The sequence below is a fragment of the Sinocyclocheilus anshuiensis genome, unplaced genomic scaffold (genome assembly GCF_001515605.1).
Source record: "Sinocyclocheilus anshuiensis isolate Anshui unplaced genomic scaffold, SAMN03320099.WGS_v1.1 scaffold11, whole genome shotgun sequence".
In the NCBI taxonomy this organism is placed as follows: Eukaryota; Metazoa; Chordata; class Actinopteri; order Cypriniformes; family Cyprinidae; genus Sinocyclocheilus; species Sinocyclocheilus anshuiensis.
The window spans coordinates 42,827-54,273 of NW_015551076.1; the positions used below are offsets into that span (position 1 = coordinate 42,827).

Sequence of the window (11,447 nt, forward strand, 5' to 3'; positions counted from 1 at the left end):
GGGGGATATTTTCTTGGCACACTTTGGGCCCCTTAATACCAATTGAGCATCGTTTAAACGCCACAGCCTACCTGAGTATTGTTGCTGACCATGTCCATCCCTTTATGACTACAGTGTACCCATCTTCTGATGGCTACTTCCAGCAGGATAATGCACCATTTCTCAAAGCTCAAATCATCTCGGACAGGTTTCTTGAACATGACAATGAGTTCACTTTACTCAAATGGCCTCCGCAGTCACCAGATCTCAATCCAATAGAGCACCTTTGGGATGTGGTGGAACGGGAGATTCGCATCATGGATGTGCAGCCGACAAATCTGCAGCAACTGCGTGATGCTATCATGTCAATATGGACCAAAATCTCTGAGGAATGTTTCCAACACCTTGTTGAATCTATGCCACGAAGAATTAAGGCAGTTGAATGCAAAAGGGGGTCCAACCCGGTACTAGCAGTGTGTGCGCGTGCAAAATAAATCCTTTCTGCTCAATTTGTGCATATTTTTGTGCTGTTGAGTTTCTATCTGGCTTGATTTAGGTTTATTACTGAAATTTAGATGACCCTTTGTCTATATCAAAACATTTTTAAACATTCAAATATGCAATGATCAATACATTTTGGTTCAACGAATTAGCAGCACTGATCAAGTTTGTCTTTTTTTTAATTTTTTTTTGTAGAAAGGAAATTTTACAGTGAATTGGTTATAGGAGCCGCTCTCTTTTGCAGCCGCACATTTACAAAATTGGATTTCGTTAACTATCAATGTCATATGTCTTAATGACTGAGACTTATTTGATGAAAGGACAATGCATTTTACAAATCAAATTCACATATCAGCGACGGAAAGATGAGGGAATGAACGTGCGGTATGTGTTTATAGTGTGTCAATGTGAGAATATGTGACTCGAGATCCATTTCCTCATGCTCCTGTTAAAAAAAATACAACAAAAAAACACTGCAATTCATTTTATGATGAAGACAGCAACTTTTTTTTTTTTTATTGTGTGTGGTTATTTTTCCACAGTATTATAAAATGAAAACATTCATAGTGACTTTCTGACTCGTATGTCATACAGTAACAGCATCATGCATACCTCATATTAAACAAATCCAATCAGAGTAAACGATTAGCACATTACTGTACATTAACGTATACAATAAGCACCAAATATAGGGATTCAAATTAAACCTAAAATGTAAATCTGGATACAGTTTGAGAATTTTGAAAACAAACATGAAAGCATGACATAAATGAAGAAATATTTTAGATGCTGCATTTCAGTTACATTAAAATAGGCAAAATCAGCCGACATAGCCTACACATGTTGACATTGTACAGATGGTCAGATGTTCTTGCTTCCACTGAAGCACAAGATGCTACTTGGTTCATTCTCAGTTTATGCTAAAGAACATGATCATAAGGTTTGACACAAACTTGTGGGATTCATACCAGAAATATCATTTGTAAATCTTGTACTAAATTCATAAAATAAGCACCTGGATCTTTCTTATATACATGTAAAGGAGCTGTAGCTGCCGTTTATGTCTCAAACTGACTGAAGTTCCTCTCTAATGTTGTCTCAGCATTACTGTGGACTATTGGGTCCAGAAACCAGATCATCTACTAGATGAGGTTATTTCTCCATCAGCAATCTGTAGAATTCTGCTTTTACAGAATCTCCTCCAGAGTCAAGAGCTTTCCACAAAACTCTAATTTTGTTTTGGCATGGTTCTGTAACATGAACTTTATTGTACATTTCAGTTGTAATCATGCCTTTGGCACACAGACCATCAGCAATCTCCATCACTGATGTAACTTTCTGAATGAGGTGACGTCTGTGTTTGTTCACAAATTCAGATCCTGATTAAAAGAAACAAAACGATTAAACTTTTCAGAAAGTTTTGTGTGTAACAGAAAGAATGAGCAACTACTGCAATTGAGTTCGTACCCGTGAGCCGTGTGTGAACTGGGAGTTCTACATCTTGGCCTGATGTTACTAACAAAACAGAAAAATCATTCATAAAAACCTAATTCAATCAAAATCTTATCAAAGTACTTAGAATGATAAAGACTTCATAGATCACAATATTCTATTTAGTTTAAGCCAAAATGTTAAAATCATCTTGAAACACTTGGGGAAAAACACTAATCAACTGTATGTCAAATAAAAGCTAAAAACTCGGGAATTAAAAGAGAACTTTAATTCTTATTAATATTACTGAATATATTTTTCACCTTTATATGGCACTAATTCATTTAGCTGTAAGGAATAGTGTGTCTGAAGCAAAAGCTTACATATAATCATGTGATATGGGTTAAATCTGTTTTTAATCACGTCTATTTTAAAGCTTCCATTATTTATATGCTTTTTATTTAATAACTGTTGTTATAATTACGCAACTTCATATCCATGATAAATTCTAGCATTGCTAGCAACAATTATTTGTGTCATTCATTACCTGTGAGGACTCGTCGTGTAACCCACACTTCCCTTCCTTCAGTGTTATCCATTAGACTCAGCTTGACCTCCTTATTTCTGACATTCACAAACACTTCAAATGTGGGATGATAGTTTGGACCAAAATTAAAATCAAACTCCTCAGTCTGAAAAAAGAACAAGAATATGAAGGCGATTCTATGAGGGCAGAAAAAAAGGCCTGATAAATCAGCGTTAAACTTTGTGCTAAAACAACTTGAAAAAGAGAAGATCTTTCTATACTTCAGTGACATTGTTAGAGACATTAAATGGATAGTTCACCCAAAAATTTAAATATAGTAATTATTTACTCGCCCTGATGTTGATTTTTATTTTATTTTTTACTGGACCATGAAATCAGAAATTCATTTTCTCCTTAATTTTAATTTTTGGGGAAACTAACACTTTAAATATAACAGAATATATTGTTGAGATTTTTGCAACTAAAAATAATGAATAATGTTTAAATTAAATATGATGTTACCGCTGGCTGCACTGTAGATCTCTTTGGTTGACAACACAGACGGTATTGTGTTCCCGGGATGAGAAAACACTTTGAACTGGTGTTAATATATGTATTCTCCGCATGCTGGTCCTTGACCTTAAGAAGAGGTTGGGGTTAGGAAGAGGCTGTGTAGGCCAGCCAGAGCCTAGGTAACAAAAATGGTCCCTTCCAACAGAGCTCCTCAAATAATTACTAAACAGCCTTTGTTTTTAACACAATTAAAAAAATTAACTTTTAGGCAGGGGTGTTTCCTCCAAGGAGTCAAGGGAGGCGGTACCTCCACAAAAACTCGAATGAGAAAAAAATTAATAGTACAAAAAACAACAACACCAATATTACAAAATACAACATTACAAAGTGTATAAATTAGTGATGTTACATATGACACTGAAACTTCAAAGCGCGTATCGAGTAAGCAGCGCAATTCCTCACGAAGCTCTGTGCCGGAGCACGTATTGTTTTCAGAGAATCACGTGATCAATGAAAAACGAAGCCTCACTTTCTGTCCAATCAAGTGCGAGTGTCGGAATGTTCGAACCCCCAGGTAAAGTTATACAGCGGGAGTCTGCGTCTCTCTCGCCTCTCCTGAGCCCAGTGAGTTTTAACAGACCCCCTAAGGTGTGCCGCGAGTTTGCTGGGGGGAAATTGAGAATGAATGGGGATGTTTGATGGGAAAAAAAGTGTCAAATGGTGATGAAAAAATATGATTTGAAGTGAAGAAGGTTGAATTTTTTACCTTCACAGCCTGAAAAGTCAATTCAGGAAATAGTATAGCCTGCAATATGAGGATGTGATATGCTAGAGCCTTGATGTAAACAGGTTGTATACTGTATTCATCCAATCAATGACATTAACACCACAAATATGCAAATAAGAATGTGAACCCAGGGTTTAGGAATGTACGATGTTAACCCCAGGTAAATTATGAACATTGTGCTCCTATGATATGGATCAGAGTGCATGTTAATACAAACCCACCCAAATGTCAAGACCAATTTTAATTTTATATTATCATTTAAACAAAAAATATTGATACCTCTGACAGTGGAACATTCCATGGAAGCAAATGGACATCCAGTATGTTTTCTTCCTGTCTCACAGTTATTGGTCGCAGAAAGACAAGTACTTGGGCAACGACAGGGGAAGGAGGAAAGATCATCCTTTTTATGAGCCCAAAGATGGAGAGATCTTTGATGTCAATCATCACATAAGCTTCAGTCACTTTAAGCGGATCTATTATTGGTATATTACCACCAGTGTAATGTGCTACAGCTAAACAATCCATGTCTTCCTCTGTAAAACACATAAAAATTGTAGATAATTATATTTTATTAATATATGCAGATGGTTTTCCAACAAAGCTGATTATTTAAACCCTCACACTGAGAATTGTATGCATCCATCACATTTAGAATGTAGAAATTACCATACCTGAGAATATTTCACAGTGTGGAAGGTGCAGTCCTGAGATTGAACCATTAAAACAGTTAATGTTGTACAAGGGTCCTGCAGGCTGCATAACACAGCCCAAACGTTCTAACAGGTGAGAATCCCATGAGACAGTGTTATAAAGCACCTCTCCTTCACCCTCCATCACAAACACGAGGTTGGTCAGACTGCAACGAAACTGACCAGCATATGGACACACAAACCTGGAGGACAGAGCATTTTCATTTTATTAAATAATAATGGCCTGCATCTTTTATTATGTGACAATACAGGGTGTGGGTCATTTTTTTAGTAAAATAAACCCAACTAAATCAGCAACAGCAACTTCCCAGAAAAAGGAAAGAAGATGACTGAGGTTAACACACCAAAAAATAAAAAAAAGGGTTCAATACCTGTATACATTTTTCTGTTTGGCTTTGTCATTTCCCTTATGTATTTCAGGTTTGAACACTTCTGCAATTTCTAAGGACTAAGGTAAAGGAAAAAAACACTTGGCACCTAAAGTTTTCAAAGAGGGTCCAAAATGATCACACACTAAAGTATATATTAAGAGTAAATACAATACAATACAATACCAAAAAAAAAAAAAAAAGTTTAGCATCTAGGATAGCTAAAGTTTTCTCCATGACATAATTGTGATGTCAGCTTTCTAAGATCACATAAAAGACAAATAGCATTTTATTGGTTATGAATAAAGTCATCTTTGATTAGTCAATAACACTCAGCAGCTGTAAAAATTGTTTTTTTTTTATCTTGTAAGTGCTGCTAACAGTCTACATGACAAAGCCGCAGGATTCTCGTGAAACAAGCTTGGCTTGCCTGCCGCTTATCTCCCACTTCAAAATGAATTGAGCTTGTGGTTGTCGCATATACTGTGTACATGTAGTACAGCCAGATGGGGGAGGGTTCACTAATCAGATGAAAGGGGAGTTTCATGGCCGCCCACACATGCTTGTTTATGACTTTTTACACCTTTAATAAAAATGTTCAAAATGCACAAATTAATATTGAAAAATTAAGATTTTATAAGTTTTCTTTGGCCAAATTAGAAGTAATTCTTCTCCCTGCACGTTCAGTTGAATATAACTATAGCAATGCAGAGACCTAATACATTACTTTAAAATAGGCATGGCAGAATCCTGGGAAGTTTATCGTCATGAAATTATATATTGGGTTATAATTTTGTGTGCTGTCTGGGTCACAGTATCAGAAAGGACCATGCATGGTTGCTCAAAACACGTACAGTACATTGTGTCAGAGCGCTACGCACGAGGCTTTAATACAATATGGGTTAAATATATAAATAGCATATATAAATATATAAAATTATCATTTCTTCTACTTCTCCAGATACAAGCAGGCCTGGTTCCAGAATCAAGCCTTAATGTACATCTATTTTGACATATTTTTGCCCTGTCCATTGTTATGGTTATCACTATCATTGCAATGATATTGACATCCGCATATAAATGCCACATTGATATGCGGATGTCACTCCCGAAACTTTGCAACATGCAAGTGGTGACAGGTTCTCTAAGCATCATGAAAAACAAAACTTATTCAAATTCCGAATGAACTGTAGCCAAGAAATCATGCAAAGAGCGCTCCCCTTGTTACTAAAAAGCGTCACTCATTTCAGTTGATCAAAGTCTCACAAAGTTCTGTTATAATCAGTGAAGCTGTACACTGCACAATGAATCTCTAATTTACATCATGTTACACTTTGTTATAATGAGAGACTCCTGAGCATGCAGCATTGAACACAACTGTGGTGTTTTGAGTGGTAAGTGAAAACACCACTTTTACAGTTTTTAGTGATATATGAATTTTGAATAATGAAAAGTAGTTTTTGTCTGCTTATCCTATTCATCAGTGTTTGAATCATTTAAGAAGAAACTGCATTTTCTGTATTTCGTTTCTGGGTTAAAAAAAATGAAAAATGAATGGACGCAAAAGTACAGAGACCCTTCTGTATCTCTATCATTGCACATCCGCATATAAATGCCGCATTCATATGTGAATGTCACTCCCGAAACTTTGCAGTGTGTAAGCAGTCCTCTTAGCATCATGAAAAACAAAACTTATTCAAATTCCGAATGAACTGTAGCCAAGAAATCATGCAAAGAGCGCTCCCCTTGTTACTAAAAAGCGTCACTCATTTCAGTTGATCAAAGTCTCACAAAGTTCTGTTATAATCAGTGAAGCTGTACACTGCACAATGAATCTCTAATTTACATCATGTTACACTTTGTTATAATGAGAGACTCCTGAGCATGCAGCATTGAACACAACTGTGGTGTTTTGAGTGGTAAGTGAAAACACCACTTTTACAGTTTTTAGTGATATATGAATTTTGAATAATGAAAAGTAGTTTTTGTCTGCTTATCCTATTCATCAGTGTTTGAATCATTTAAGAAGAAACTGCATTTTCTGTATTTCGTTTCTGGGTTAAAAAAAATGAAAAATGAATGGACGCAAAAGTACAGAGACCCTCACTGCACTGGAAAGATAGTATTACAAAAAAAAAAAAAAGATGTACAGTGTTAAACAGCAGCTAAGTCATGTATTGCATCAATCCATTGTCCTATAATGCAGGACTTCAAATTTCAAAATTGTAAACATCTTATATACACAGTAATGAGATCTAATGAATATTTAAAGATACTCAGATCTCAATTGTATCTTTGAAAGACTTGTAAAAGAGAGCTGTCATTGGATACTGGAGATTTTCCGTAACTCTTCCTCAAAAATTTGCTTCAGCCTGACACCCATTCGGCCAAACCCATTGTCCTTTAGAGAGCAAAATACAAAAAAAAATCTGTCAAAAATCAAATGTCCTCTTGTAAAGTTAATCATCTCAACAATAATCATCAATAATGTCCAAGATATGTGTTCACATATAAGATTGCAAAACAACTTAATTTTAACAAGCTATTGATCTGTTATTTGGTGATTTACACTGAACAAAATTATAAATGCAACACTTTTGTTTTTGCCCCCATTTTTCATGAGCTGAACTCAAAGATCTAAGACTTTTTCTATGTTCACAAAAGGCCTATTTCTCTCAAATATTGTTCACAAATCTGTCTAAATCTGTGTTAGTGAGCAATTTTTACTAGTTAAAATGTTAATTCTTGATATCAGGAATTGAATTTCTACTAGTAACAACTGCTATTTTTGATATCAACAATTCAATTTTCACTAGTAAATATAGTAATTCTTGATATCAACAATTCAATTTTCACTAATTAAAATGCTAATTATTCTTACTAGTAAAAACCTTTGTTTTTGATATCAGTAATCACATGGTTACTAGTACAGACATCTATTCTTGATATCAACAATTTAATTATTGATACCAACTATTTAATTGCCACTAGTGACAATGTTAATTTCTGATATCATGAATGTGATTGTTACTAGTAAGAAAGCCATTTTAGATATCAGAAATTATATTGATATCACAAATATATTTTTAGATATCAAAAATAACAAATCTAACATGTTGAAATTCATTTACAGATATCAAGAATTAACATTTCAACTAGTAACAACTGAATTCTTGATATCAAGAATTCACATTTTTACTAGTAACAAAGTAATTATTGATATCAACAAAGGCAGTTGATATCTGAAATTTCCCTTGCAACTAGTGAAAATTTAATTACTGATATCTTAAATAACATTTTAACTAGTAAAAATACTTTTACAGATATGTAGAAATGCCATTTTTACAGGTAAGAATAGCTATGGTAATGAGATCATGAATATTAATGAGATCTGGTTTTCCCACAATCCTCGTTTTAGCGTCAGCATTGGCCAAAGATGGCAGAAGAACATTCAATGGGCAGAACCTTTTGCACTTTTCCACTTTTCCCCACAAACGGCTCCACCTTTATTTATTTGTTTTGTCAATGAAACATAAAAATTATATTATGGCTGGATTATTTTTTTGTTTGTTTTTTGTTAATTGTTTAAAAAAAAGTAATTTTATGCTGTTTCTTTTTATTGGCCACCAAGTCCTTTGGATAATTAAAGGAAAAATGAACAAGGCATTAATTTAGCTTCAACATAAAAAATAACTTCATGTTGTTTTTTCATGTGTTTATTTTTGGTTTTATTACACTTTCTTCTAATACATCAAATAAAAAATACAACCAAAAGGAAAAATATAACAGATAATAATGCGTCATACAAACGCTTTACTGGACTTTTTTTTTTTTTTTTTTAGCAAAGTGTCATTTCTTCACTGTTGTCACATGAAAAGATATAATAAAATATTTACAAAAATGTGAGGGGTGTACTCACTTCTGTGAGATACTGTATATTTAATCATGTCTGGAAACTTGACAAGTGTGTTTTATTGGGGTAAATGATCTACAAGCATTTCACATATTTCTATGCACACTAATAATACAAAACTACTGTCGCTACACTACGGTTATACACATTTATTGCATTTATTTTCAATAAAACTGAAAAAGGCTTAGAAGATGCCTTATCCTGTCGCTCCCTCGAGTGGATAAAATTAATATCACAGCCTTCATCTTCCAGTTGAAATGGCTGATAGTTTAGAATTTGATTTTGGCAGGGGCTATTTGAATACAATGAATTCTATTTACACTAAGTGAAAATAGCATATTTTCTTAGCAATAGATTCTATTTACACTATTTAATAATAATAATAATAGGAGTATTTTCTTGCAGTAATTGTAGTTTGATGCTGTTTGTACTACTTAGTGCAAATAGTGGCCAATATCTGCACCTCATTATTGTAGTAGGCTACATTATAAAACAGTATAGGCTACAATAATAACGTATTGAGTGTAAATTATAATTTTTATTTAAAAATTATTAAATGGATGCCGCCCCTACAACTAGCCCTAACCTTACCCAATATCCACACGTTATTTTCCACTTTTCGATAATTTCCTTCATTTTTATAGGAAATATATGCCTTTCCGATGTGATACGGGATGTGAAAAGGGAGAAGAACGAGTTCGGCAGAAGGCGGAATCGAACTCGAGTCCGTCGCGTCAAAAAACATCTGCTTTGTGCTCTACTATCTGCGGCACTGAAGCTGTCAGTTCTCAGAAGTCTTTTTGCAGTGTTGTGTAACACTACCACACGTTGGTAGGCGGAGATAATGTAAGTAGCCTCTGCCAAAATGAAAACAAAATAATGATTAAAAATAGCCTACAGGAGCGTTTTATTTTCATGAGAGGGCAATCGAATGTGCCCATTGTCTTTTGGGCTATGTACCTTGTCGTCTATCCGCAATAAACATTCATAAAGGGTGGCACTCTTCATTAAATTATGCACATATCCAAAAAGGAATTAATTACTATGCACATATCCAAAAAGGAATTCATGATATCAGAAATAACAATTTTTACTAGTGAAAATGTAATTTTAACATGTAAGAATTAAGTTACAGATATCAAGAAGTATGTGTATTACTAGTTGTAATTTCATTTTTGATATGATAAACGTATTTCTGCGAGTGATGACGTCATTTTTGATATCAAGAATTCGTGTTGGTACTAGTGGAAATGTAATTCCTGATATCAAGAATTAAATTGTTGATATCAAGAATTAAATGGTTGATATCAACCATTTAATTCTTGATATCAACCATTTAATTCTTGATATCAACAATTAATATGTTTAAATGTTAAAAGGGCAACAAAACTATTACAGATATCAAAAATGCATTTCTTACTAATTACAATTCTAAATGCACATATCAACTTTGTATTTCTTACTAGGAGAAATATAATTTTTGATATCAATAATTACATTTTTACTAGTAAAAATGTGAATTCTTGATATCAAGAATCATATCCTGAGAATGAATAAAAGTCAAAACGGCTTGCCATACACGTGAGCTGAATCCTAAGCGGCTATTCACAGCGGGTGCGTTTTTGCATTTAAAAAACAAGACGCGGGAAATGAAATGGGAAATAACTATAAAATATGAAATGGGAAATAATAATAATGCACACCTTACAGCGCACGGACGTTTAAAAGCGTGTTTGACGTGCGAGAACAACATGTTAACAGACATATAATTAAAATTTTGGGATGAGCTGACTTCAGTGAATAGTAATTTTGTCACGCTTTACAAATACTATGGCAACGTCCGCCTCGAGTCCATGACACGAGCACCGCTTTGACTGTACAAAACGCATCCAAAACGAGAGAAAGCGGCAGCCGCACGGTGATTTCACAGCATGCCGTGTCCTGTGTTGCTTTAGAACTGGGATGATTGCGTTGCTCATCTGAAGCGCGTGCGCGCTGGAGGGGCTCATCAAAATAAAGTGTAAACATCATTTAAATCAACAGATCGCATTTAGTTTTGAGTAGTATGCGGTTTCAAAGCATTTTAGATTGTTTCTTTTTATTGTGTACGTTCATGGAGGGAGAGACGGGACATACAGTAGTGTGCACCGGTGGCTCGTCTGCAAAAGATCCAACAAATTAGTTGTTTACAGAGTTTCAATGACGATTACAAAGAACAGATTTCCTCAAATCCAGCACTGGAGGGGTTACTGTCCTGCAGAATTTAGCTCCTCCAACCCTGATAAAAACTCAGCTGCCTGTAGCTTTCTAGTATCTCTGAAAACCTTTACATAAGTTGCATATTTTGGGTTTTTGTTCAATTGTAACCAATTAATTTATTTTCATTATTAAGAGGTTTGCACAAGAGTTAACTAAACTGTGCAAACATTCAACTTTGCTAAAATTAAAATGTCTTGCTTTGGTATACACTGGAAGTGTTCCATTAACTCTGCTAAACTATAATTACTAAAACTAAAACTGAAACTAAAATATATAAAAACTAAATAAAAATGTGTTCACAAAATAAAAACTAAACTAAAACTACCAAAACCATTAATGAAACTAAATAAAACTAAACTGAAATTACAGGAAATTTGAAAACGATATTAAAGGGGTTATATGATGCTTTTTTAAAGATCATTATTTTGTGTATTTGGTGTAACAGAATATGTTGACA

The 11,447-nt window shown here is 34.2% G+C and overlaps 1 protein-coding gene across 1 annotated transcript; it reads right to left on the minus strand.

The window, feature by feature from the left end:
• Positions 1-1,011: 1,011 nt before the first annotated feature.
• Positions 1,012-7,214, minus strand: LOC107662364 (NACHT, LRR and PYD domains-containing protein 1b allele 2-like). Its single transcript, XM_016452345.1, has 8 exons — positions 7,150-7,214; positions 4,822-4,891; positions 4,412-4,632; positions 4,017-4,273; positions 2,960-3,076; positions 2,459-2,603; positions 1,948-1,995; positions 1,012-1,859 (listed from the first exon to the last, which is right to left on the minus strand). The coding sequence occupies exons 1-8, from the start codon at positions 7,199-7,201 to the stop codon at positions 1,633-1,635; spliced, it is 1,137 nt and encodes a 378-aa protein (XP_016307831.1). The 5' UTR covers positions 7,202-7,214; the 3' UTR covers positions 1,012-1,632.
• Between the last annotated feature and the right edge of the window lie 4,233 nt (positions 7,215-11,447).

Coding starts and splice junctions, on each gene's coding strand:
- LOC107662364 (XM_016452345.1), bottom strand. CDS start 7,201: ATGGGTGTCAGGCTGAAGCAAATTTTTGAGGAAGAGTTACGGAAAATC. Junction 2,604..2,959: donor GATCTACAGTGCAGCCAGCG/GTAACATCATAT, acceptor TTCTTTTTTCAG/ACTGAGGAGTTTGATTTTAA. Junction 1,860..1,947: donor AGTTCACACACGGCTCACGG/GTACGAACTCAA, acceptor TCTTTTAATCAG/GATCTGAATTTGTGAACAAA.